This window comes from Dendropsophus ebraccatus, chromosome 7 (genome assembly GCF_027789765.1).
Source record: "Dendropsophus ebraccatus isolate aDenEbr1 chromosome 7, aDenEbr1.pat, whole genome shotgun sequence".
Lineage (NCBI taxonomy): Eukaryota > Metazoa > Chordata > Amphibia > Anura > Hylidae > Dendropsophus > Dendropsophus ebraccatus.
Genome location: NC_091460.1, coordinates 19884956 through 19909442, shown reverse-complemented (window position 1 = coordinate 19909442; position 24487 = coordinate 19884956). Strand labels below are relative to the sequence as shown.

The following is a 24487-nucleotide window of genomic DNA, read 5'->3' as shown; positions in this document are numbered from 1 at the left end:
CCATAACCAGAGAGACAAGGCTCCAATAGAAATCTATTGACATTCACAAAGTCCACTGGTGACAGTGTTTCGGTGGAGTCCTAAGCCTGTGCCACCATCACAGTGTTTGCTGATAGTCAAGACCTTACCACCATGCCAAACCTACCACCATGCCAAAAACTCCTCCCATGGTGATGCCTCATCATGTACGTGGATGGCGGTCGACTTTGCCAAGTTTTTTGCCTATGACGTGACTTTCTTGGAAATCTTGAGACTGCATCTTAGGAAATATTATCATTTGATCTGCAGCCAAAATGACATTGCTGGTCAGGGCAGGCATAAGCTGGATGACCCTCCGTTTATCCTCATACCATTGGATCCCTGTGCTCAGTGGTCCTGGTCTCTGTTGACTGGTGTTACGGCTGCCGCATTTTCACAGGACTTACGATTTCAGCGGAAATGTCTTCTATGGTCTGTGGGGTGGTGGTTCTCCTCGAAAAGACAGCACACTAGAATATAGAGTCTTACCAGCCGTGCAATGCTGGATAGGAAAAAAGTATGCAAAGTAGCTCTCCACCAGAAGGAGTAGCGCCACCTATTGGAGGTCTCTTCATGTCAAATCAATGGCCTAACTGGAAATCCCATGCCAAGCTAGAACCCAGAGGGAGCTGGGTTACGTTCCCTTCTGGGAAGGATTCTGGCTTTGCTTATGATCTCCAGTCATGGATTAAGGCCTTTTCCCTCTGGAGGAGAGCTACTCTTGCATTCTTTGTATTCCCATATACCATACAGTAGCCAAGTGTCCGCAGCACCACAAGTCCAGCGGTTGCAGTCAGGCCGGGTTAGTGTGGGCTTGCTGAATACTTGTGATCAGGGTGGGGAGCGTGCTGTGTGGGCGAAGATTACAGTGATACATACCTCAGCCATGGAGGGCTGAGTCTGATGATCAGAGACTAGTATAGAATTATTGATTGTATTCGGTACATTTATATACCTGTAGCTCCAGGAGGAGTCCTATGACAACACTTATTGCCCTGTGTTCCAGCAGTGTTATCATATGATATGAATCCAAATGAGGTTTGTAACTCTTATCAGTGATATTGTTTGTGTGTGTGTGTGTGTGTGTATATATATATATATATATATATATATATATATATATATATATATATATATATATATATATATATATATATATATATATATATATATATATAGTGGTACCTTGGTTTAAGAGCGTTTTTGTTTAAGAGCTCAGTTTTTCAAAATTGTGACTTGGTTTAAGAGCATTGTTTTGGTTTAAGAGCTCAATGTTCTGGGTAGGAGCGCGAGTTGGGGAGGGATGTGGTCTATATAGCGGGGTATACAGCACTGTACTCTGACCCAGGAAGTCTCCCTTGCCTTCCAAATCATAGCAGATCCACTTCAGGCTGGGGCTTACATCAGGGGACAGGACTGTGGAGGTAATCTTTTCATAGCTGTAACCCCTCTCTCCCTGGACAGAGTGCTGCATGTATGTGCCCACATCTGTACTGCTCGGTCCTTCATGCTCCCTGCAGTCTCTGTCAGTCCTGATTGGTCCATGCTGAGCACACACCTCTTCTTCATTGCTGTCATGTGACCACACAGACCTATGACAGCAGCCCTGCTTCTCTATTCTCGCCTGTTGTACTACACTACTGTATTATGGGGATCTGCAGTTCCATCCTGTATCTACAAACTGCTGCTGTGTTTCAGGTTTATGCACTTACTATACATTATACACCACATGCTGATTGCTATACTGCACAGTAACTTATAATATCACATATTCTGCTGTTTATAAATGTTTGTTTCATTTGTCTTACATGTTATTCAAAATATAAAATCATTATTTTTGGGGTGTGGAACCAATTGTCTGCATATCAGTGATTTCTTATGGGAAAATTTGCTTTGGTTTAAGAGTGGATTTGGATTACAAGCAAAGTCCCAGAACGAATTATGCTCGTAATCCAAGGCACCACTGTATATATATATATGAGTACAGGTCTTCATTACCGTATACTAGATGAATCCCCCTCCGCCCCCTCATGTAATCTTCCAGCTGCAGTTCACACCATAGGCTGATTCAGCAATAAACAGTCCTTAGCAGAAGTCCCCGGTGTTATCTCCTGTACAGTCAGCAGATGTGGTTATGTTAAGTATTGTGGTTAAGTATGTCCGATCCGTTATCGAGATGGTTATCGACAATTGTTAGTTCTATAACAACTTTTACTACTTTTGACCCAGAACTCACAATAACAGAGAAGGAGCGGCTGCCATGTGACGGCCGGTTCCTGGTGCCCCTAATAGCTATGACCCAGGCGGTGCCCCCCTTGTGATCACCGCAGGACCCTCAGGACCTCCTAATGCCGCACAGACACAATTGAAGAGCGTAACCCTTTCCAAGATAGGACACTACCCCTATCTTGGCACACAATGTGCTGTTAACATGCTGCCCTGTTTACCAGGAGCTTCTCGTGCTTGTCTTGGCTGACTCTTTAAAGCCCTTCTACATGAAGCAGGCGAGAGTAAATATGGGCGTTTCTGAGCGATGGGCCCGATCCGAGCTCTGTTCTGTGTCTGCTGGATTGTAACGTGTTATATAATCCTATAGCTGGATATGGTATACGGTCCTGTGTGACCGGGACGTCCATCCATCACCCAACATTATGCAGGGAGAAGAGCAAGAACCCGGCCCCTCAACTTCCCATCCTGCAGTGCTTGTCAGAATTTGTTTTTTTTTTCCTGAAAGTTCCCTTCATGCTGTCCTCAGTATAATGACCCTACAGTGCGAACAATATAGAGGTGGGGATTGCGCATATGTGACCTCAGACACCATTTGTAGTCAAACTTCAGATCTTTATAAAGCCAGGATAAGCCCTTTAGTCCAGAGAATTTTCACCCTCCCCCCCCCCCCCCCCAGACCAGACTGTAATTCAGGGTCTAAGATCCAATTAATTGCCTCCCCAATACCCACCCCAGATAATTCAGACCCACCCAGACTAGACTCAATTCAGGCCCACCGGAAACAGACGCGGGTAATGAAGGCCCACCCTGACCTGACGAGATGAAGGTAATCGAGGCCCAACCTGACCTGACAAGACCCAGGTAATGGGGGGCCCACCCTGGTCATCCAAGCTTCTCTGGATCCTCTTCGACTCCAGGTAATGTTGCACACAGCATCCTAGGCGGCAGTACCTGGAGCTAAAGAAGGGATGGTGCATAGTACACGCTGCTAAAAGTTAAATAATAATAAAAAAAAAGCCCCACCCCCTAAATATACTGTAATTGTGCGGTAGGGCCCAGGACAAACCTGGCAGGATTTCCTTGAAGGGACAATTCCAGCGATTTAGGGACCATTGGTCACTATTCCTGCCCATACACAGTGGATTGTGCCACGTGGCCAAGAACTGCACGGCAAAGCTGCACAGGGTTTTACCATTAATACCACAGTACTGCAATTCACCTATGAAAAAGCCAAGCAGGCGAGAGTGGAAATACATTAAATGTCTTTTTAAGCCACACAACCAAAAAAGTTTGAACTCTGATAATTCGGCCTCTAAGTGGTTCCATTAAGTTAATGTTGTCTTGGTTATACTGTGTTTAATGTAACCATGTGTTTTGTATATCATAAACGGATGTTTTTTGTATTTGGAAAGATCCCTGCCATTTCCTTCTGACCACCAACCTGTTTGTCGTTTCCCTCGTATTACAGATGGTACAAGCTCCGTTCAAAGCCCGGAAAAAAAGAGAAGGAACGTGGAGAGATCCAGGTGTCCATTCAGTTCACAAGGAATAATCTGACGGCCAGCATGTTTGACCTTTCCATCAAAGACAAACCCAAGACTCCTTTTGGGAAACTAAAGGATAAGCTGAAAGTCAAGAAACACTCCCAATTTGAGTCGTCTTCAGCCATCGTGCCAAGTAGCATAGGACGTCTGGACAGTGATGAGGAGGATGGGAAGAAGCCAAAGTCCAAGGCAGCCGCTTTCTTCAAGGGGCGTCTAAGGAAGAATTCCCTAACCAGGTCTAATACTTCCTTGGGATCAGATAGCACCATCTCCTCAACAAGTGGCACCATTCCCACCAATGCTGGTATCTCCATAGTTCTTCCAGATGTGGTCAAGAAACCTGCCTCCAGAAACAGCAGCCTTTCCACCGAGCCGACTGGTAAATGATCCTCAATTTAGAGCTAAACAAAAAATCTGACTAATGGTGCTCAAAACTGCTTTCCCCCTTCCTTGCTACCAGCATAGTCCTGTCTTGAACTAGGATGTTTGCCCTGACCCTTTTAGCTTAAAGTGTACCTGTCGTTATAGAAAACTTTTGACATGTCATAGAGACATAGGGTACTATTACACGGAACGATAATTGGCTGAATCGTCCCGTGTAATAAACACAACGATCAGCTGATGACAACGATCATCGGCTGATCATTGATATAGGTTTGAACCTATAATTGTCGGGTGCTGGCCGCGCGTCGATATGTGTAATAGCGGTGCGCGGCCAGCAGCTGACAATATACTTTACCTATCCAGGCCGCAGGGCTCCTCTTTTGGTCTTCTCCCCGGGTCCTGCGCACTCCAGCTTCAGAGCGGACTGTCTGAGCTGACAGGCCGCTCAGCCAATCACTGGCCGGGACCGCCGCGGCCAGTGATTGGCTGAGCGGCCTGTCAGCTGAGAGGGGCCACTCTGAAGCTGCAGTGCGTGGGGCCTGGGGAGAAGACCGCAGGAGGAGCCCTGCAGCCTGGACAGGAATTGTATAAAGGAAAAGCAAGGGCTGCAAGGACATCGGTAACGATGTTAAACGATAATCGGGCCATGTAATAGGCCCAGTAAATGAGCGCCGATCTAGCAGATCGGCGCTCGTTTACCGTTATCGGGCCTTCATCGGCCTGTGTAATCACACCCTTATTAGAGTCAAAAGTTTTGATTGGTCCAGGAGTACCTGTGGGGAGAAGACATGCTGCAGCACGTCCGCTTACCTCTCTGAATTAATTAAAAAAATTTAAAAGTCTGACTTATGGGCTCCTATGAAGCCTGACTTTTTTAAATGTTTTTACTCACAGCGGGGAGACTATGTGCTGCGGTAATCTCCCCGCTCCCAATTGATACGGGTTTGAGCACTCAGACCAATGCCGATCAAAACTTTTGATGTTTCTATGACATGACAAAAGTTTTTTTTTTTTATAACAACAGGTACAACTTTTAAGGTTTAAGGACAAATTGCTATGTATTTCATTTTTCTCTCTCTTTTTTTTTTTTTTTTTCTTCTTATTAAGAATTTTAATCGCTACAAAATCTCATTCTCGTAAATCTGTTTCGTAATGACAACAAGTTGTTATGAATCTGCTGAGAATGACGGTTTGTTATGGTACTTGATCTATCGGCATTAGACGTGCTGGAATCACAGTCACCGTTTTACTGTTGTCTTTCTGCTGCCCTCTATCTGCAGCTATGGGTACAGCACGCCTCCTTTTATATGTCAGTTTACTCAAAAGTTCACCTTTTGTCTTCATGAGTAGTTTGAGTAGTTCAGATACGGTTTGTGGCCAAGAAGGCAATGTAATTCTATTATAGATCTATTAAATGCACGTCTAGTTACCTTGCAGAATTTTCCAAAATGTATTTAATGATTTAGAGGAAAGCGTACCGTATGATGATGATGGTGGTTGAACCATGATATGACTTCATGATGGGTTATTATGTGGAGGATGTGCGTTTGATCCTATAGGCCCTGATAGTATAATTTATTACTAATGTTGTATCGAATGATGGAACAATTATAACTGGGAACACAGGGAAATATTATAAAAAGAACCATTGTTATAATTGTCCTGGTACATTTTGTCTTTTTAGTAAAAGACCAAGAAGCGTCGCCCCGGATGACACACAAGAGGGCATTCAGCGATGAAGTCAGCCAACTAAAGCTGTTCCCAGAACCAAAATCTGTGCAGAACCTAAAGCCGAAGGGTAGCCCCATCTCCAAGTCTTCTGTCTGTATCAACGGAAGCCATGTCTACACTGAAGTGCCAGCTCCGAAGCCAATACCCGCTCTAGAGAAATCTCAACCTGCGTCCAGGTCATTTCAGAATATTGTAAAGAAAGCAGAGGAGGTGACGGATATAATTCGAGGACCAAGCCATAGTTCTGCAAAACTGGAGCATAAGCCAACGAGTCCTGCCGTGGAGGAGCAAAACACCACCTCCGTTCCAGTGCCACAACAAAAGCCAAGAAGCGACCCAGTAAAAGCGGAGACCAAACCTGTTCAAATCACAAGTCCTATGGTGTTTACTGAGGACATGTCCAAGAATACAAGTCAGGAAGTAAAGGCCAAAGAAGATAAACCAAAGATCGGTCTTCAACATGGAAGCGGGAACAATGATCTGGCTAACAAGAGTGTCGCTGAGTCAAAACCTCATGTGCCACCAAATTCTGAGGAGAGAGGGAAGGTCGGCTCTTGGTTTGGATCCAAGGATGCGAAGGAGAATCAACAAAAACCAAGGTGAGTAGCTTTTCTTGTCCCCTTTAGTTTACCCCTTATCTGCCAAAAAAACATATGGGAGGAGATCGTATAACAGTTCTTGTGATACGATGTTCAGTAGCACCTTGAAAAAAAGTGAGTGGTGGCACTTTGTAAAGCTTTTGTAATGTGGAGTCAATGAAGCATGGAGTTTTTAGCTCAAGCTCCAAAGTAAGTGTTGCAGACCTTATGTTGTGGGAGTCCAAGCTAATGGACCATCTCTTTGTATGGCACTTGAAGAGATGACCAAAGGTCAATTTCTCATTTGAATAATGTTCCTTGACTAACCATTGGAGGTCTATGCCTATATCTGGATTTTCTATAGTTTGGGCTAGTTGACTGCGAAATTTCCATGACTTCATGATTGTTAGATGACTCACATAGGAGCGAGTTTTTAGATAATTTTACTATATGCTTAGAGGACTTTGATAAGATTACCATGTTGGGTTTTGGATACCATATCAGTGATTGGTTAGGTGTCTCTTATAGGTTGACCATGTTTGATTTGGATCCATTTTGTAAGTGGGTCGCTGATGTGGGTCGTCATGAAATTGATTTTTTTTAAAAAATCAGATAGTTTTTATTAACACGTTCATTGCAGTGCATTCACATAGTCAATACACATAAAGTATACAATTTTTGAACAGCATATCAGTTCGGATACATATCGAATTGAAATACACACCATACAGTATCTAGTGCTTACTATATATGGGACAGGCAATAAGCTACATCTGCAATGTAACCACCATTTTCTACATTTTCCTACTAATCAAAACAGACAAAACTTGACACAAAGAACATAAGTAACTCCCCCCTCTCCACATGTATGTGATATTATCAAGTATGTCACATCCCACAGATCGCTCAACACCCCGTGTCGGTATTACGAGATGTCAAATATGAGAAGAACATGTATAGTGGTAAGACACATAGAACAAATTCCCAAACTTAAAATTGCTATGGGTCTGTATGTCATGTATAACTATCTATACTCCCTACAAGGGGGTTCCAAGCCTCTTTTCATGCCTGTAAGAAACCTCCATATACCCACTAGTGGCTACCCGGTTAGGGAGGGAACATACAATACTACAGTCTTATTCTACCATTATTATATGCTATCTGGCCACTGCGTTAAGAAACTGCTGAAGGGGATTTCTACATGTTTGCAGTAGTATTTGGGTCGATATGCCCGGCGTGTCCAACCATCTCCCCCAGATTTGCTCAAATTTGCGGAGACCTTTCCTTTTAACGTATACCCCCCCTTTCTAGTCTAATAATATTGTTCATTCTGTTCAAGAAGTCAGGTATGGTCGGTGGTTCCCTATTGATCCATTTAGAGGCGATGCATTTGCGCGCCTGGTACAATATCCTTTGCACCCCTAGTACCGTATAGTCATCAAGATGCAGGGCACCAAGCAACCCTAAAATATAATGCTGTGGTGTAAGTAGTATAGAGACACCAAAAACCTGCCGAACAATATCCCTCACCCCCTCCCAATAGGCAGTTAACTCCTGACAGTCCCAAAACATATGAAGTATATGCGTATTCTCCTCATCACATCTTGGACATTGGGATGTCGACCTGTACCCTATCTTGTGCATAAGATATGGGGTTTTATATACTCTGTGTAGTAAGAATAGTCGTGGCATCCGCTGGGCTTCACATAGGGACAATAGGGGGACTGATTCCAACACCTCCCGCCATTGGCTCTCATCAATAGGTCCAACATCCTGAACCCACTTATCCCTGATTGTTAGAGAAACTGCAGAGAACTTTGCTTGTATCAATGAGTAGATTTTTTTTTTTTTAGACCTTTACGTTGTTACTGTCCTTTGTTGTTGATCCTGGAAATGTATGACTAAATAGACAACTGGGTGTTACTCTTCCCTACATAAACAGATCTAGGTCCCTACATTGATGCTACTCAGATGAATGACTGACCATGGCATATATGCACACATCAAGCCCCCAGGGCGAAATCTATTGTCAGCTGTTTCTCCATTGTGGCTTATAGAGGCCTCTGCGCCACCCACCTCCATGACATCTGTGGCCTTAGAAGGCCAAATAGATTGAGGTTGTCTTTATAAGACATCCCCTTTAAGATGGCACCTCCCTGTTTTATATGGTCTAGACTAATGGTCTCTGCTTAGTAATAAAATGTGTTTTGAGCTATTTCTTATTACTTTCCCATCCGAACCCTGTTACCTTTCGGTTACCATGTCAGGAATGATGACGTTGGGGTCTTGGCTGCCACTTCCCCCGTATTACTCATGTCCTTTCCTGTAGAACACAATCCCATTTTCCGGCTCATTGACCATCTATACGCTTTAGTAACCCCATAATGTCAGCACATTGATTCTACATAAATGGGAATCATTACATAAACACCCTCTGCTGTGCGGGAGCTCGGTGATGCAGGTGACCGAGGCTGCGGGACGTCCCTGGTCTGTACCAGAATGAGCAGGATAGTGACATGTAATACGGCTTTGTATCATACTTAGAGTGTACATTATAAACAAGTCATCTTAAAGGGGCGGTCCAATTTAGGGCAATGCTCTCTGGGACATAGTATGCAAATAAGCTCTGTTCCAGAAATTACTAAACGCTCTCTCTAGTGCCATCGATGGGTGGATAACCTGTAAGACAGCGTCACTCTCTTCAACCCTTTCCTATCCTGTGGTGTACTATGTCGTCACAGGAACAATTTAGTTTCAATGGACTGACATGATAGTTCAGCCGTGAGATCAGTAATACTCAGGATCAGAGACAACTCCAATCCCAGCCATTTTATATTACCCACATCTAAGTAGTCTGACAGATGGAAGAGGCCCCCCCCCCCCCTACCACCCCGCTGTCACTCTTCTTTCATCATTACTGAGAGTTGCTGTTGGGTATCTATGACAGACAAAGGACCTAATGGTAAGCAAAACCTCAAAAAACTTCACCCTCCAAAAATTTTTTTTTTAGAATTTATACAGTACATTATATGTGCCAATAATTAGCTTCATATAAAGGGGTTATCCGGCGTTAGATGATTTCTTTATATAATGCTGCCCTATAAGAAAACCTGATAAACATGTGAACGCTCCCCATGTCCTGCTGTGGTCTCTCCAGTGTTCCCTGCTGACGTCAGCCCTGCCACTCGTCTCAGCAGGGACAGCCTGCTCAGCCAATCACTGATGGAGACAGGACTGTGACCACTGATTGGCTGAGGGGGCTGTCACTCCCGAGACAAGTTTGTTTCAGAAGTGGCCGGCGGCAGTCAGCTGGGAACACTGGAGGCCACAGCAGGACACAGTGAGCATGGACAGGTAAGTATAACATGTTTATTATATTTTCTAATAGGGCAGCATTATATAAAAAATTTATCTAAGGCAGAAAAATCCCTTTAAAGGGAAACTAACCATGGCGCACAAGACGATGAGAATGAAGGTCATTTTCTTACCTTTTATCCTTAGCGCCATTTTCATAAAATCTTTGGTTTAATTAATATGTTATTTAGGCGGGAACGCCACCATCTGTGCACCAGAACATTTAAGGAGTGCTCTGATGGGGCAAATCTGTGCACATAGGGCGATATTCCCACCTCCAGTGCACCAATCGAATTTACATATTAAACTGAAGATTTAATTATCCAGTTCAGTGGGGAAATAAAAAAAACATATGAAAGAATGAAATAAATGTCTGTATCCTGCTTGATTCTTTTTCAAAATAACTGTTCAATTATCCTGCAGCACCCCCACAGGAGAAATGAGGAATTACAGTATCCTTCCAAACGAATAGGTTGTTCGTGTCATGCATGGATATTGTGTCCTTTAGAGAGATGTTCCTTGTCCTTAGTCGTAACTCTTGAATTCTCCCCCCCCCCCAATCCAATACAATTTATTATATTTTACTGCAATTGGATCAATTTTTCACAAGAGAACTATTCCAATGAAGAAAAATCAATAATTGTTTACGATGACCGCATTTTCCTCACGGTTGAAATTTTTTTTCTCCCCTATTGTGGGAGATCTTCGCATTGTCCCACATACACATTTCTTAAATCCTTATTTTAAAAAAATAATCTGTAATACCCCTTTAAACCCGGAATTAATATCGCGCTTGATCGGCTCTATTACGTACTATTGGCAGGTCAGGCTGCGTATTTAAAGTGACAGCTTCCTTTTTAAAGATGTACTTGGCTAACAGAATGTATGCACAGGGCGTTGCACAGAAGGTCTATTGTAAAGGAACCCGTCTCCCTCTCCTGAATCTGGAAGCGTGGCTGCATAATGGAGATTATAAGTAACAATTGTGTAATTATGGGTTCTCTTCCGCAGCGCGTTCACGTCAAGATCTAATTTATCTCCCGCTGCTATAATTACGGATTATAATTTGTATCCTTAAGACGTAACGTCTGCTTCCTTATTTTAACACACATTTGCATGCACGTAGGAACAGACCTATCTCTGCGTAGTACATCGTACAGATGCCCCAACAGATGGGAATGAGATGGCGCCATGTATCCGGTACAGGGGATGTCCAGAGCTAGGAAAATAGGATGTGCTCTACCTTTCCAGCAACTTTGCCACGTCTGTCCATAGGCCGTGTCTGGCATTGCAGCTTATGCACTTTTCAGGCTGGACTGCAATACCAGGTGCTGCTTCTAGACAGAGGTGGTGCTGTTTTCTGGGATCTTAAGATAGGATTTGAATACAGTTACAATCTTGCAGTAGTCTTCCTCTCTAGTACTCTGGTGAGCAGATATTGCCCTGCAGTCCAGACAAAGAAGATCATTTGCTTTGAACTTGGAAGAGGCAGCAAATGGCAATACATCCTAGATAGGGGTTTACTGAATTCAACCATGCCCAAGCGACCAGCTAATGTTTATGTGGGTTTCCCAACATGTTGAACTTCAATTTCCAGAATCTTTAAAGTGTCACTGTCATCATAGAAAACTTTTGACATGTCAGAGACATGTCATAAGTTTTGATTGGTCCAGGTCTGAGTGTTCATACTCATACAAATGAGGAGAACGAGCCGGAAGAAGACCGCGCAAAGTGCGGTCCTTTCGCGGCTCTGTATCACGTGATCAGTTCGGCTCATAATGTAAGTCTATGGAGCCCGACTGATTATGCTGACACACATTAAGTAGTGGATGCCCGTCCTCTCCCCGCTCGTTCTGACGATCTGTACGGGTCTGAACACTCAGACCTGGACCGATCAAAGCTTTTGCCGTCTCTGACATGTCAGAAGTTTTCTATGACGACAGTGACACCTTATGATAAGCGATCACCGCCAAATGAGTCTCGTAGCAGCATTCTCTAATCTTCTCATTCAGAACATGTGCACGCTCGGCCAAGCGCAAATGTGTATGTAGGAAACAGAAGAGTTGCCCTATTTGTATGGTTTGCTTTAACTTGGCACCAAGGGAGGCCATATAATAGGTGAGGTTGTGCCCACTAGCTTATAGTTGGGAAATATACTTATTTCATATGTTGTAAGAGTCCAGTGTACATCTAGCATGGCCAATGATTTCCATTACGATGTGGTTGTGCCAAAACATGCCCATAGACATTAGAAGTTTGCTGTTTTCCCAACTGTTCCTCAGTGACTTTGGAGAATGACGATTTGGCACCCTGTATCTCAGTGGGACAGGGAGGTCAATTGCTGGCTTATTCCTCCCTTTAAATTGATGTAAGGGAATAATGTACATGCATGTTTGCCCGAGCTGAGCCTGTAACATTATGGTGGAGTTGTGCTATCTAAAATGTATAGACTGGTTTATAGACTGGTTTATAGTATTATCTAACGTATGATTATATAATGCTACAATGATATTTTTTGTTGACCTTATTGTGTATGATTTTCATGCTTTATGAGAGTATGAAATTATATCATTGATGCCATGTCTGTATGAGTAACACCCGACTTCCTTGCTCTGTTGATTCGCACCCCGTTCCCTTATTTTCAGAAACCTGATATCATTCACCTGTCTTCAATACCTTTGTACTTCCAATCAGACCTAAGTTTGTGAGAGCGTAACATAGTCCATGTTGTTGTTTGGCACTAACCCGGAGGGCTGTTTTGTCTTCCTCCACAGCCTGGATGTGTCTCCTCAGGTAGAAACCAGCTCCTCTTCTTCTTCCCACTACTCCCCATGCCTTTTTGCCCCACCTAGATCCTTAGTAGATGCTTCTGTTTTGCCTATAACTAACCTCCATAGCGCTTCTCCTAGTGGTATCTTTGGGAGCCTGTCTGCCAGCAACCCATTTCTGAACTCACTACAGAACAACCCTTTCTTTGAGGACTTCCTTTCTGAGCGGTTACTAAATACTTCTTCACCTACTCACTTTTTCTCTAGTTTTCCCTCTGGGTCTATTGCTACCTCAGAAGCTGCTGAAAGGGGCTCTTCTCTTGTGGAGGAACACAGTCCATCAGCCTCCAGTCACTCTACAGAAGATCTTAATGCATACAAGTACCAAGGAGAAAGGAGCAACATGGAAACGGTTTGTGATCGTCCCGAATTCAGTCTTTCCGAAAAGTCTTCATCAAAAACCCCAATGGTCTTGGGATGGGAAGAGCAATTCGACGCTCTTGCTTCAAGTCGATTGCAGCCATCATCTAGTAATTCTCAACAAACTGAAGACCATAATGTTACAAGTGACCCTGAGAAATATCCATTGTCTTCTCCATTTACCAAAAGGCAAACTATGACACTTTACGAAGGGGAGGAATGGCATAATCCACAATTGCATAACGCAAAAGTTGACTACGGTTTGCCAGATATTTTGAACAATGATGCAGACAAATCTAGCGAGCTATCTCCTTTGCCAACAAACCAGTTGCCTAATTTTCCGCCATATATTCTATCTACTGGGTCTACAGGACTCAAGCCAGTTGTTGAATTGCCTACAAATACATCCAAAGACACATTTAACTCGCCATTTATAGCCTTCTCCATGAACAGGGTAGCAACTGTCCAGCCACTGATGGAGCAGAACATGGTTAGTGTAGGAGAAGTAGTTAGGCAGGATTCCCCGATCCTAACAAAGGACAGTACTGCCATGGCTTCCCTAGGTGAACGTGGATTGGAAGTCATGGAAAGGGGCATTGACGTACATAACACGCAGGTGTCCAAAGAGTCAGTAGAACATGTCTCAACCGAATACAATCCCAAAAGGATACACGTTGAGCAAGTAGTCATGGTTAATGAAAAGGTTGAGTCGATAATTAAGGAACAGGCCATTAGCGTTGATGTAGGGTCTGCGGCACCACCCAAGCCCCCTCGGCTCATAAAAGAGAAGGAAGATGATAATTACAAACAAACAAGCCATCATGATACCACTGGAAAACAAATAGAGAACCCAGAGGAACATATGGAAGAGCAAAACATGGGGGTTAGCAAACAAAGTGTCTCTCCAGTGGCCTGTTGTCCTGTAATTGAGATAAGGAGCCCAGTGTTAGAAGCTTTTACCGAGGACACCCAATCCACCACCAAGGGCCCTTTGACTAATTTAAGGGAAGAAAATAATGATTTTCCAAAGCTGGGCGCTGTTAATGGGGAACACCTGTTAGATGTAAATGAAGTGACAGTAACCGAGCAGTTCAGGACTTGCCCGTCGAATGTCTCACTAGACACAGACCTTTCAAGTCCTCATGAAGGCTCTGATGAATTGGAGTTAATGAACCGTGGCCCATCCAAAACACTCAACGCAACATTGGGGGGCAGTAAACAGAGCCACAATGACTTTAACGTCCAAAAACCAATGTTGTCAAAATTACCAAAAGGAAGCAGATCCGAATTGTCTAGTCAGTCTAAGAGAGGTGACCAGACCGATTTTTGGTCTGCTCTAGAGGAGCAGATGCCATCCAGTCTCATAGCACTAGATAGGAAACAGAATGTACCAACAAATAGGTGTGACCATGAAAGTTCAGAGGGCAGAGTTGTAAGCCTTCTGGACTCTGCACAATCCCAATCCAGTCCCAATCCAGTACAGCATAAAAGTGAAGATTCACTATTCCTACAAGGAGTGGAATTTGCTAGTCCACCACCCAACGTGTTACAAGAACATAAACTTGAGTCCGATACCAAAGCCTTAAGACTTGATAGCCAACATGGATATTCTCTAAGCCAACAGTCTTCCTGGTCAGCAGATATCGTTGTGGACTTTAAGAATGAGAACTTCTGGAGAACAGACTCTGACCAACTAGACCAAAATCATGCAGAGAATTTGCCATCACCAGGAAATCCTTTTACACCAGTGGACAAAACTCCATTCCTAAGTCACAAAAACCCATTCATTGTCGAACATACTCAGAGTAGTCAAAGCTCAGAGTCTTCATTACAAGAAGATACAAGCTTCAAAGACCTTCATGCCCGTGCAGCTCTTAGAAATTTTCCATCTACTGTCCCCCCGACTGATGGGAAAGCTCCTTACCTGCATGGCAGCCAACCTCTGGCCTTCTCCACTCCTTCCCTAGCAACTGCCCCAAACCCTAAACCATCAGACTTCCCTTCTCCAATCATGCTTCTGACTACCCCTGGTGCCACCACAACAACAAATACCCACACAGCAACTCTGTCGGGCTTGCACTCTCCTGTGGCCGGTGGTGTGACTACAGCTGCCCCTCCGATTCTGCCTCTGGAGACACAGACAGCTGACAATCCATTTATGCCACTAAAGATCAGGTGAGCTATCTGGAAACTTGGATTGTGTGCGTGTGAGGGTGTGCAAAATGTGACGAATGTGCAGAGTCATCTTAGGAAGGGATCACCTGACCATTGTCTTTTCCCCTTGGGAATAATGGCCACCTCTCCATATATATGTTTGGTCAATCTGGTGACACCAGGACTGGACTGAGAGCCATCATTGCTACCGCAAAAGTCTAGCTGGTGTTTAGGGCGTACACAGCTCATTTGCTGCATCTGTACTGTGATCTAAACTTTTTAGGAGTGATAGCAGATAGGGCAAGATACTGGGGCGGATCTGGAACTGGGGAAGGTGTGTTGCACTATTGTACACTGTGCTGTATATGTGTACTATAACTAACTAAACCCAAGTGGGGAAAGGGGGACTAGAGGCACTGAATTGTGTTCAATTCAAGATCACCTTTAAGGCCCTATTACAAAGAGATCATATGCCACATCAGACAACTATCTTTAAGAGTAATGCAGCCATTGATTACCAGACTAGCGAGCAAACCCTCATTTGTTGGCTGATCGTTGAATTTAAAATTAAAAAAAATAATCCACCATCAGACACACATATCTGTGTAAAGCTATGCGCACACTACGGAACCCGGGCAGATCACCCGCTGTGGATTCCGCAGCTCATCCCTGCTTGAATCTCTGCCTGTGCTATAGACTCCATTCTATGAAGACAGATTCCACCGTCCACCCGAACAATGAACCCGATAATTCTTCAGGCAGTTGGTGGAATTTGCCTGACCATAGAATCGAGTCTATGGCCCAGATGGAGATACGTGTGGCGGCGAGCGGTGACAAGCTGTGGATCCACGGCGGGTGATCTGCCCGGGTTCTGTAGTGTGCACATACCCTAGTAAGAGATGCAGCGAGTGGCTGATTTAAGGAACAGCCCTGGTTGCACGAGTATGAATCTGTGTAATAGATTCTGTAAGTGACGATCTAGCAGATTGGCAATATCTTACTAATAACTGGTGGTCTGTCTAATCTCCTAGATCGGTGCTAGTTTACAGAGCCTATTACACAGCTTGATAATCAGTTAGCTAGGGCTACACAGTGTCTGAATCTGCCCCCCTGTAGGTAGGCCGCCCCCCTCCTCCTCAGGCCTCTGCCTTTCTTTTCACAGCTCCCCCTTCAGGCTGTGGCTCTCCATCAGTCTCAAACCTTCAGTCACGGCCCCTTAACAGTAAATGACTTCTGTTCTTTGGTCACATGATGCCCCTTTCCACGGTCCTGGCCCTACAGTACTCACATGATCACTCAGTCTTTGTTAGCGTTTCATCAACATGGGTGTCTTTCTCAGCTCAATTCTCCTCCCCTGTCTTGGTGGGGTGAATGCATTGCCCCTTTATATGGTTCTTAGTTCCCCACAGATGCTTTGCAGAACATTATCAAGAGAACACAGTCTGAATAGTCACTAGCGGAACACACAACAGGAACATCCAGTGACTCACAGACCCGGTCTATAAATACATTTTGACCCCTAACTTGTCCCCTAAATAAATTCTCTTGTCAGATTAAAACCGTAAATAAAATGGGCCCAGAATACAACCCTAAATAAACCCACACCCCACAACAGACCCCTAAATGAATCCAGACCCCTAGGGCCCTATTAAAAGGCCTGATATTGAGAAGGAAGCAAGCGCCGACCTGTTAAGTCTCCTCCTCCTCCCCTAATCACTGTCTTTGCTATTATACGCACCAACCCGGGGGGGGGGGGGGGGGGGTTAGTGCCTGCACCATCTTTACACCATTTGGGTAGTCCATAGAGGAGAGCGGCGGTCTGCTGCCGCTGGTCATATTGCATGGGCGGATGGCCAGCAGACCGTTGCTATCGGAATTTTAGAACATGCTGAAAGACAGCAACGGGACAACGTTGTGCATGTCAGCTGATCGTTGCCTTTCAACATGAGCAATCACATGAAATGATTATTGGCCAGTATGGTATGGCTGATAATCGCTTTGTGTAATATTGACCCCAGATCACACCCCTAACTTGGGCCCTTTTACATGGCCTCATGGTGCAGCCAGGAGCTTCATTGTCTATTAACTTCATGATTGTCGCCCGCATTTGCATGGAAAAATTTTATAGGAGACAACCAATGATTTCAATGCCAGCACATAACATGCAATCAGCCAACAAATCATAGAACTGGCCATTTGCCCAATTACCGATCCTTTTACATGGGACGATCAGCAGTAATGGTTACTGCCTGTCTATCTTCTGCCTGTGTAAAAGGACCCTAAATTGTAACCCCAAACAAACTGCCTAAATAAATTTTGACCTTTAAACCAGATCCACACTCTGCCTAACATCTATGTAAAACTCCTATTTGAGTGGTATGTGCATGAAAAGTTCTTACTTTAAGATTATTTGCAATATTTATATTGAAAATCACACAGCAGAGAGAAGTATGTTCCATAATCTCACTATACATGACTTCACACAATACCTACTCCTGCACCGACCCTATGAAATAATCTTACAGATAGGTAACATCTCCACTACACCTGTACCTATACGAATAATAAGAGCACAGGCCAAATGCATAACAAAATACTATGTTCTCCCTAATTGTCGGCAAAAGGCAAGAACCCTCCAGTAAAAGCCGATGGGTTGCTCTGCTTATATATTTTCCATACACACAATTGCCTGAACTAATTATCCATGAGTAGAAATGAGTGAACCTCGAGCATGCTCGAGTCTATCCGAACCCGAGCATTTGGCATAGCGGGGGCTGCTGAAGTTGGATAAAGCTCTTAAGCTGTCTGGAAAACATTAATACATGGATATGTTTTCCACATAGCCTTAGGGCTTTATCCAAGTTCAGCAGCCCCCGCTATGCCGAATGTTCTGGTTCAGATAGACTCGAGCATGCTCGAGGTTTGCTCATCTCTATCCATGAGCATATGGTAGGTGCGGCCACCAAGCCTAGTGCATCACATAGACTATGTTGGGAAGGTTTACAATGGGGTCAACACAGTAGTGTAGATTCTAGATACAATCCACCAAGTGTCATAGGTGTCTGATTCACTTGTCTCCCTCATTGGAAGTGACTAGCTCACTAGTGATAGGGACCCTGCTGGCCCCGGTTCATGGTGGGTACTCTACTGGTTCCTGTACCATGATGGGACGTGCACTTATTCTATATTGTGTGGAATCAAAGTGAGATGAAGAATGACCCTCATGTTGGTGTGTGCGTGTTTGATGTATGAAAAGTACCCCATTTCCTAAAGATGTAAATAGAAGGATGGGTAGTTGATGTTAGATTCTCTCTATAGGAAATTGCATTGAACTTCCCTTTCTTCCATCTTTTGTCAGTCCCCACCCAGTGAAACCGATCAGCGCTACTCTGTCAGATTCAACCCCGGAAAAGAAGATGCAGCGACCGGCCATCACCGCGGCGCTGAGCAGCGGATTGGAGATGTTAAAGTCTGTGACCGGTGGACAGAACCCCACGACTAAGAAACAGGAGGAGAGGCTGAAGGTGTGTCATGTAATGGATAATACAGATAGATAAAGGGGCATTGACCAACCCAGCAGATGTAGGGGCCCCATATATACATAAACATTCGGCATGACTGAACCTTTAAGGCCCTATTATACAAAGTGATTATCGGCCATATTTGGGCAATAATCACTTTGTGTATGTGCACAATGTTGGCTGATCGTTGGCATTTCAGCCTGTTGAAGGACAACGATCAGCCTGGCAATGATCTGTTGCCTTCGCTCTGTGTAACAGACCGCCGCTGTCTCCTATGGGCTGCCCGTACAACCTGACGATCGCCTGGGCAGCCCTCCCCCCTGGCTCTTACCCGCTCCTCCTCGCTCGTTGTCGGGTAATAGCACCGGCAGCAGGTGAAGGAACGAGGAGCAAGGAAGCGCTGACCTGACAGGTGGCACTTGCTTTCTCTCTGCATCGTCCCATGTAATAGGAGCTTCATGTGTTACCTATAGCAAAGTGCTCATTGCTCATATGCTAAATATTGCTAATATGGCCCTTACAGTAAGCTTAGGTTTGCGAAAACCTGAACGCTTGGTATTTGACTCCCGGTGCCTAGAGAAGATGGGTGCTGCATCTTCCTCAGCCATCGGGAGTCAAACGCCAAGCATTCGGTTTTTCGCAAACCCAAGCTTACTGAAAGGGCCGTATTAGATGGCCCGATGTTTTAGAGCGTTCACTTGCTCCTCATTTCCTGCTCGCTGTCTGCTATTACACACACTTCTTGTAAGCTCTCTAGTCTTTACCAAGCAGTATAAGCTTTAATTTCGATTAACTTTCTTTGCAGGATCTTTGCCTTCCTGACCAAGCGGCCAAGTATTACCACCTTACGCACGATGAGCTGATCCACATGCTACTCCAACGCGAGGATGAGATCTCCAGGAAGGAGAACCATGTACGAGAGTTAGAAGAATACATCGATAAGCTGCTGGTGAGAATAATGGACCAGGCGCCCGCTCTGCTCCAAGCCCCATTGGAAACAAATAACTAAAACAAGGTTACGTTGCCTTGTTTTATGGTGTAAATCCTGTGTACAGACTGAACTGAGGCTCCGTAGTGTTGGCAGGAACCTTTCATGAGTCTAGACTCTTCTGAAATTTTATCGGCACTGGTTGTCTTTTTTGCACATGACGGTTGAAGCTTCAAGGAACGATTCGCCATTGACATCTTGGGTGTGTTATACTGCGAAAGCTGCCCCTTTTATCCACAACACTGTAGTAATGAACTGAGACAATGGAAACTCTTCTCCAGTCATGGAGGTGTGAAGACGACTCAATGATAAACACATCGCTCCGCTGCTCTCCATCACAAGATCACTGGTTTAGTTTGCAGTAACTTTCTTATGTGTGACGTAGTTGTCTGGGATTCAGTCCAGGGAGTTGACAGTACAACAAGTATGAAGAGTGTCAACATTTCTCACAGTTTTCCCGTTTACTCAGATAAATATTCTGTGCTGCCGTAAATATCAGAGTTGTTGAACACAATACTAAAAATGCGATAGGACAATGGGGCAGCCATCTTGGTTGACTGTGCAGGTTCATCTACCATAGTGTCCACACCTGTTTCAGCAACTTCATTGAGCCTTCCTGCAGTAATTTTGCACCATCCTGCAACCTCATCTTGCCACTTTGATGCACCGCCTTGGCTTCTGGGAAACTCTGCAAGTTTTAGTGCCTCATCTCTCAGCTTCATATATCGCTGTGTATGCCTTTTTTTGTTAACCAGTTTGTTAACCTACAATGACTGTGGATAGTAGTTGCTTTTTGTACAAAGGGTGAGTCCATTTTAAGGGACTCTTCAAAGCTGCAATATTTTAGAAGCAAAAGATTGTCTGACACTTTCTGTTATGCTGAAAAGAGTAGCATGTGGGTCATCTCCCCACGTGTCCTTCAGATACCCAGACCCTGGACCAAGCCATTAAGGATATACAGTACGAAGCCTTTCTTAAGATATATTCTTCTGCATCTTCAGTGCATGGATGACCTTGTTGTCACTGTTAACGCAGCATTATAAGACAAAACAGTGTTGCAGATAGCTTCAATGAGACCTCAAAAACATATCTTATTGGCAGTGGGAGATGGCGAGCTCTCCAAGTCCAATACTTTGTACTCCGGGGCTCTGACAATGTCCATACTTTGACTTGTAGTTCCAACTATTTCACATCTACATATAACACTGTAATGCTATATTCACATCCAGAGCTGCATTCACTGTTCTGCTACTGCCCCGTTGGCTCTCAGGCTATAGGACCTTCTCCCTACTGCCACCTGCTGGTCCAGTGTTTGAACTATGCATGCTTCGCTGTGGTGCTTTCTGGGAGATATAGTTATTATACAGATTTACAGTGATTTGATATAGCAACAAAAATATATATACATATCTAGCAGAATTTTGAGTGCTGCTCTGGAGGTGGATGTAGTTTTAGACATGATGCAAATCAAGGTTAATACATAATGCAAAGTATTTACAGAAACCAGAGATGTCCTCAAAACAGGTATATTCTATAAATCGGGGACTGGGACAAAGAAGGTCTCTTTCTGGGGAACAGTGGGGGTCCCATAATAGGACGACTGCCTTTACCAGTTCCAGACAGTTGCACTAAGCAAGTACTGTTTACAATGTGACTGTAGTGTCTTGCAAATATGTATAGTATATATAGGATTATAGAGATGTTTCCTGCTCTTTTTATATACTTGTATTATTCGGCCATTTCTCCTGAGTTCTTCTGATCTTGGTGTCTTGTTTCTTTCCCTTTCCGGTTGTATATATCTGATATTTACAGTGTTTGTATACATTTCTTTTTAGCAATAATTGAAGCTTTTGTTCTCCAGTTACATCCTAAGACTTGTTATATGTTTGGCACAGAGGCCACTATGGGTAAGTAATATTGGCCACTATGATATGATAAAAGTATGCCAAAGACTGTATGGTGGGGACTATAGACCAAAAAAAAAAGCTATCAGATGATGATGGTAGTGGTGGAGTGGCTTTGGTTTTTCAATGGAGTAAAGCCATGTTTATTTCCTTTAAGTTTGTGTTTTACTTTCAGTGTCCTACATACAATACTCAGGTCCCTCTTGGTCTTCAACAGCGAACATCATTGACCAGTGTCATCTTGTAAACACTATAGATACCATGCTTAAACTTTTTGAGTAACTCTGTTATATTGGATCTCTCTAAGGGTTGTTGAGGTTTGGTTTATGACTCCTGGTTAGGCTTGTTACTTGAGGCTTTGTTTCACCTTTCCGTCATGAGTCAAGGTGGACTTTAGTACAACAGGACATCAGGTACTTTAGATGGTAGACTTGAGGCTTGGTTTTTGTTGAAATGGTTGATGGAATCATTAGGTGTCTGTTTCTTCCGAGACAGTCCTTATTTTATGGTGCTCGAAAATACCAATGCGCTTATACAAGGTGGTGTTTATTGCTAAGGGTGGTCCATCTATAATTATAAGCAGTGAGCCTTTTTGGATCTCTGCCTCTAGAGTAGTAGACACCATGATATTATAGGTTATTAAGCTTGATGGACTGGATGCTTTAGCATTGTAGAGAGTTTATATTCCAAGAAAAATTAAGTTGACTCCTATCAACAGGACTCAGAGCACAGTAAACCGGAAGAGAGTTGTAATCTGCTCTCTCTGGTGGCTCCATAAGAATGAATACAGTCGCCGGAAAGAGCCGAGTAAGCCGGAAGAGAATTTACTTGTCTCTTTTCTGGACCCTATGGACAATATGGAGATCTCCAGGGGTTTTGGGGGTCAGACATTTTACTACATGGTTCATGCCGCACTGAAAAAACAAACAATTAAGGAATGTCTATATATAGAGACGTAAACCTAGGCCCTCTAAGGCTAGGAGTACACAGTGATTCCCGTGCAGCCAGCAAGTACCGAGTCATACTTATGCAAGTGAAAGACGTTGCTTTGTGCCCCATAAACCTGTAGTTGCAAAAAAAATATCCTGGATGCATTTATTGTGACTGCAGGTTTATAGCTGCTTGTGGGTTGTTTCGAGACCCTATAGACTTGTATGAGTGATAGAGGTGCCGTGCTTCCTGGTCGCTTGATTGAGAATCACTGTGTAGCCTAGATCTTCAATCTGGTTAACTATTTCGAAGCCTTTTGCACTCTCCTTTCAGAAATCATAGAAGCTCATTGTGGGCACACATTGTGGCATGGCTCCAGTCCTTTAGCATTTTTTGACTTTCTCTATATCCAAGCATAGTTAGTGGGTGCAGCATAGACTTATAATAGACAACATCGTACCACATGCTCAGCTTTCTGCCAGATTCCTACTAGGCATGACAACGTTGTGTAGAAAGTATGGGATTTTAAGGTAAAATTAACGCTCTACGCCTCACAGCACATTTCCTAGGACCATAAAGAATATTTGTATACATAACTTTCATGTCCGTTTCTAAATATAGCCTCTGTCCCTTGTCTGCTAAATCAATTCGCAACAGATAAAAAAAAATAAGCTAAATCGGGCACAAGAAAACCGCTGTGGAGAGAATTCTAAAAAAGCTTTCATCGAAAAATCTGATTAGTAATGCAGACTGTATAGAGACTGTGTAAGGATCCCAACAGGCTGTATAGAAACTGTGCGAGGATCCCGACAGGCTGTATAGAGACTGTGCGAGGATCCCGACAGGCTGTATAGAGACTGTGCGAGGATCCCGACAGGCTGAAAGAGACTGTGCGAGGATCCCGACAGGCTGTATAGAGACTGTGCGAGGATCCCGACAGGCTGTATAGAGACTGTGCGAGGATCCCGACAGGCTGTATAGAGACTGTGCGAGGATCCCGACAGGCTGTATAGAGACTGTGCGAGGATCCCGCCACACTCTTGATTTATCAGGTAGTGTGTCCATAGCAATCTGTTCGTAATTGGGTATATAGAAGCTTGGTACTATTCATACCAGGATTTTCCATCTGTAATGGAGCTGTTAATCAGATTTTTTTTCTGTACAAGAGAAAAAAGTGAGACCAGATTGTGGTCACCGACTATGAATCATTACTGATCACTACAAAATATATAGCGTTGTCCTGATGTAACAGGAGCCTATTCACCTATACCATGGGAGATGAGCAGAACACCTTCTCTTACTATATCACTCTTCTCCATGTTTTGTGGTCATCTGCTGAAAAAAAAAATAATCAAAAACACTATTTCTGACAGTATCTGAACTTGCGCCATTAACAGTAGTCCATGGTTTCCTACGTGCCGTTTTTTTTTTTTAATTAAGGGGGACAACTATTGACGGGGTACGTCGTGTTCCCGAGTCCAAGTATATATATTGCTCTACCAAATATGTATATCTATATTTTACAAGTGTTGCTTATGTTTACAAATGTTCATAAACTGTTTCTGTTTTTAAGCACTTAAAGAGAAATAAAAGTCAAATGAATGTCTCATCTGTTTATTATAAAATCCATACTAAGATCACGGGAAACAAAGATGGAGATCAGACCAGATAAATCATCTGGTTGGGTATCGGCAAGTCTATGAGTCTCGTGAGGTTGTCCAACGCCCCCAAGAAAAAAAGATGTCAACACTCAAAGTACCCATACATATAAAAATCGATGAAAACAGATGATATTATTTTTTTTAAGTGATGTTTTACAGATAAAATGTACCAAAGAACAAATCTAACTCGCTCTTAGCTGACCGATGATAGACCATCATTGCCTATGTCACTACCTTAACTCTGCTATGTCACTGCCTCAACTCTGCTTAGTTGAGGTAGTCACACAGCAGTGTTGGGGCAAC

The 24487-nt window shown here is 43.7% G+C and overlaps 1 protein-coding gene across 3 annotated transcripts in view; it reads left to right on the top strand.

Annotated features, from left to right (window-relative positions):
* The window catches only part of RAB11FIP5 (RAB11 family interacting protein 5), a 44509-nt gene extending 20380 nt beyond the window's left edge, over window positions 1-24129 (top strand). For 2 of the 3 annotated variants that reach the window (XM_069977175.1, XM_069977174.1), the window contains exons 3-7: window positions 3716-4170; window positions 5860-6505; window positions 12874-15201; window positions 18539-18704; window positions 19507-24129. In XM_069977175.1, coding sequence (XP_069833276.1) covers window positions 3716-4170; window positions 5860-6505; window positions 12874-15201; window positions 18539-18704; window positions 19507-19710 — 3799 coding nt within the window. In that variant the 3' untranslated portion in view covers window positions 19711-24129. The remainder of the gene's footprint in view (window positions 1-3715; window positions 4171-5859; window positions 6506-12873; window positions 15202-18538; window positions 18705-19506) is intronic. The other variant, XR_011363912.1, reaches the window with a different exon arrangement.
* Window positions 24130-24487: the final 358 nt, after the last annotated feature.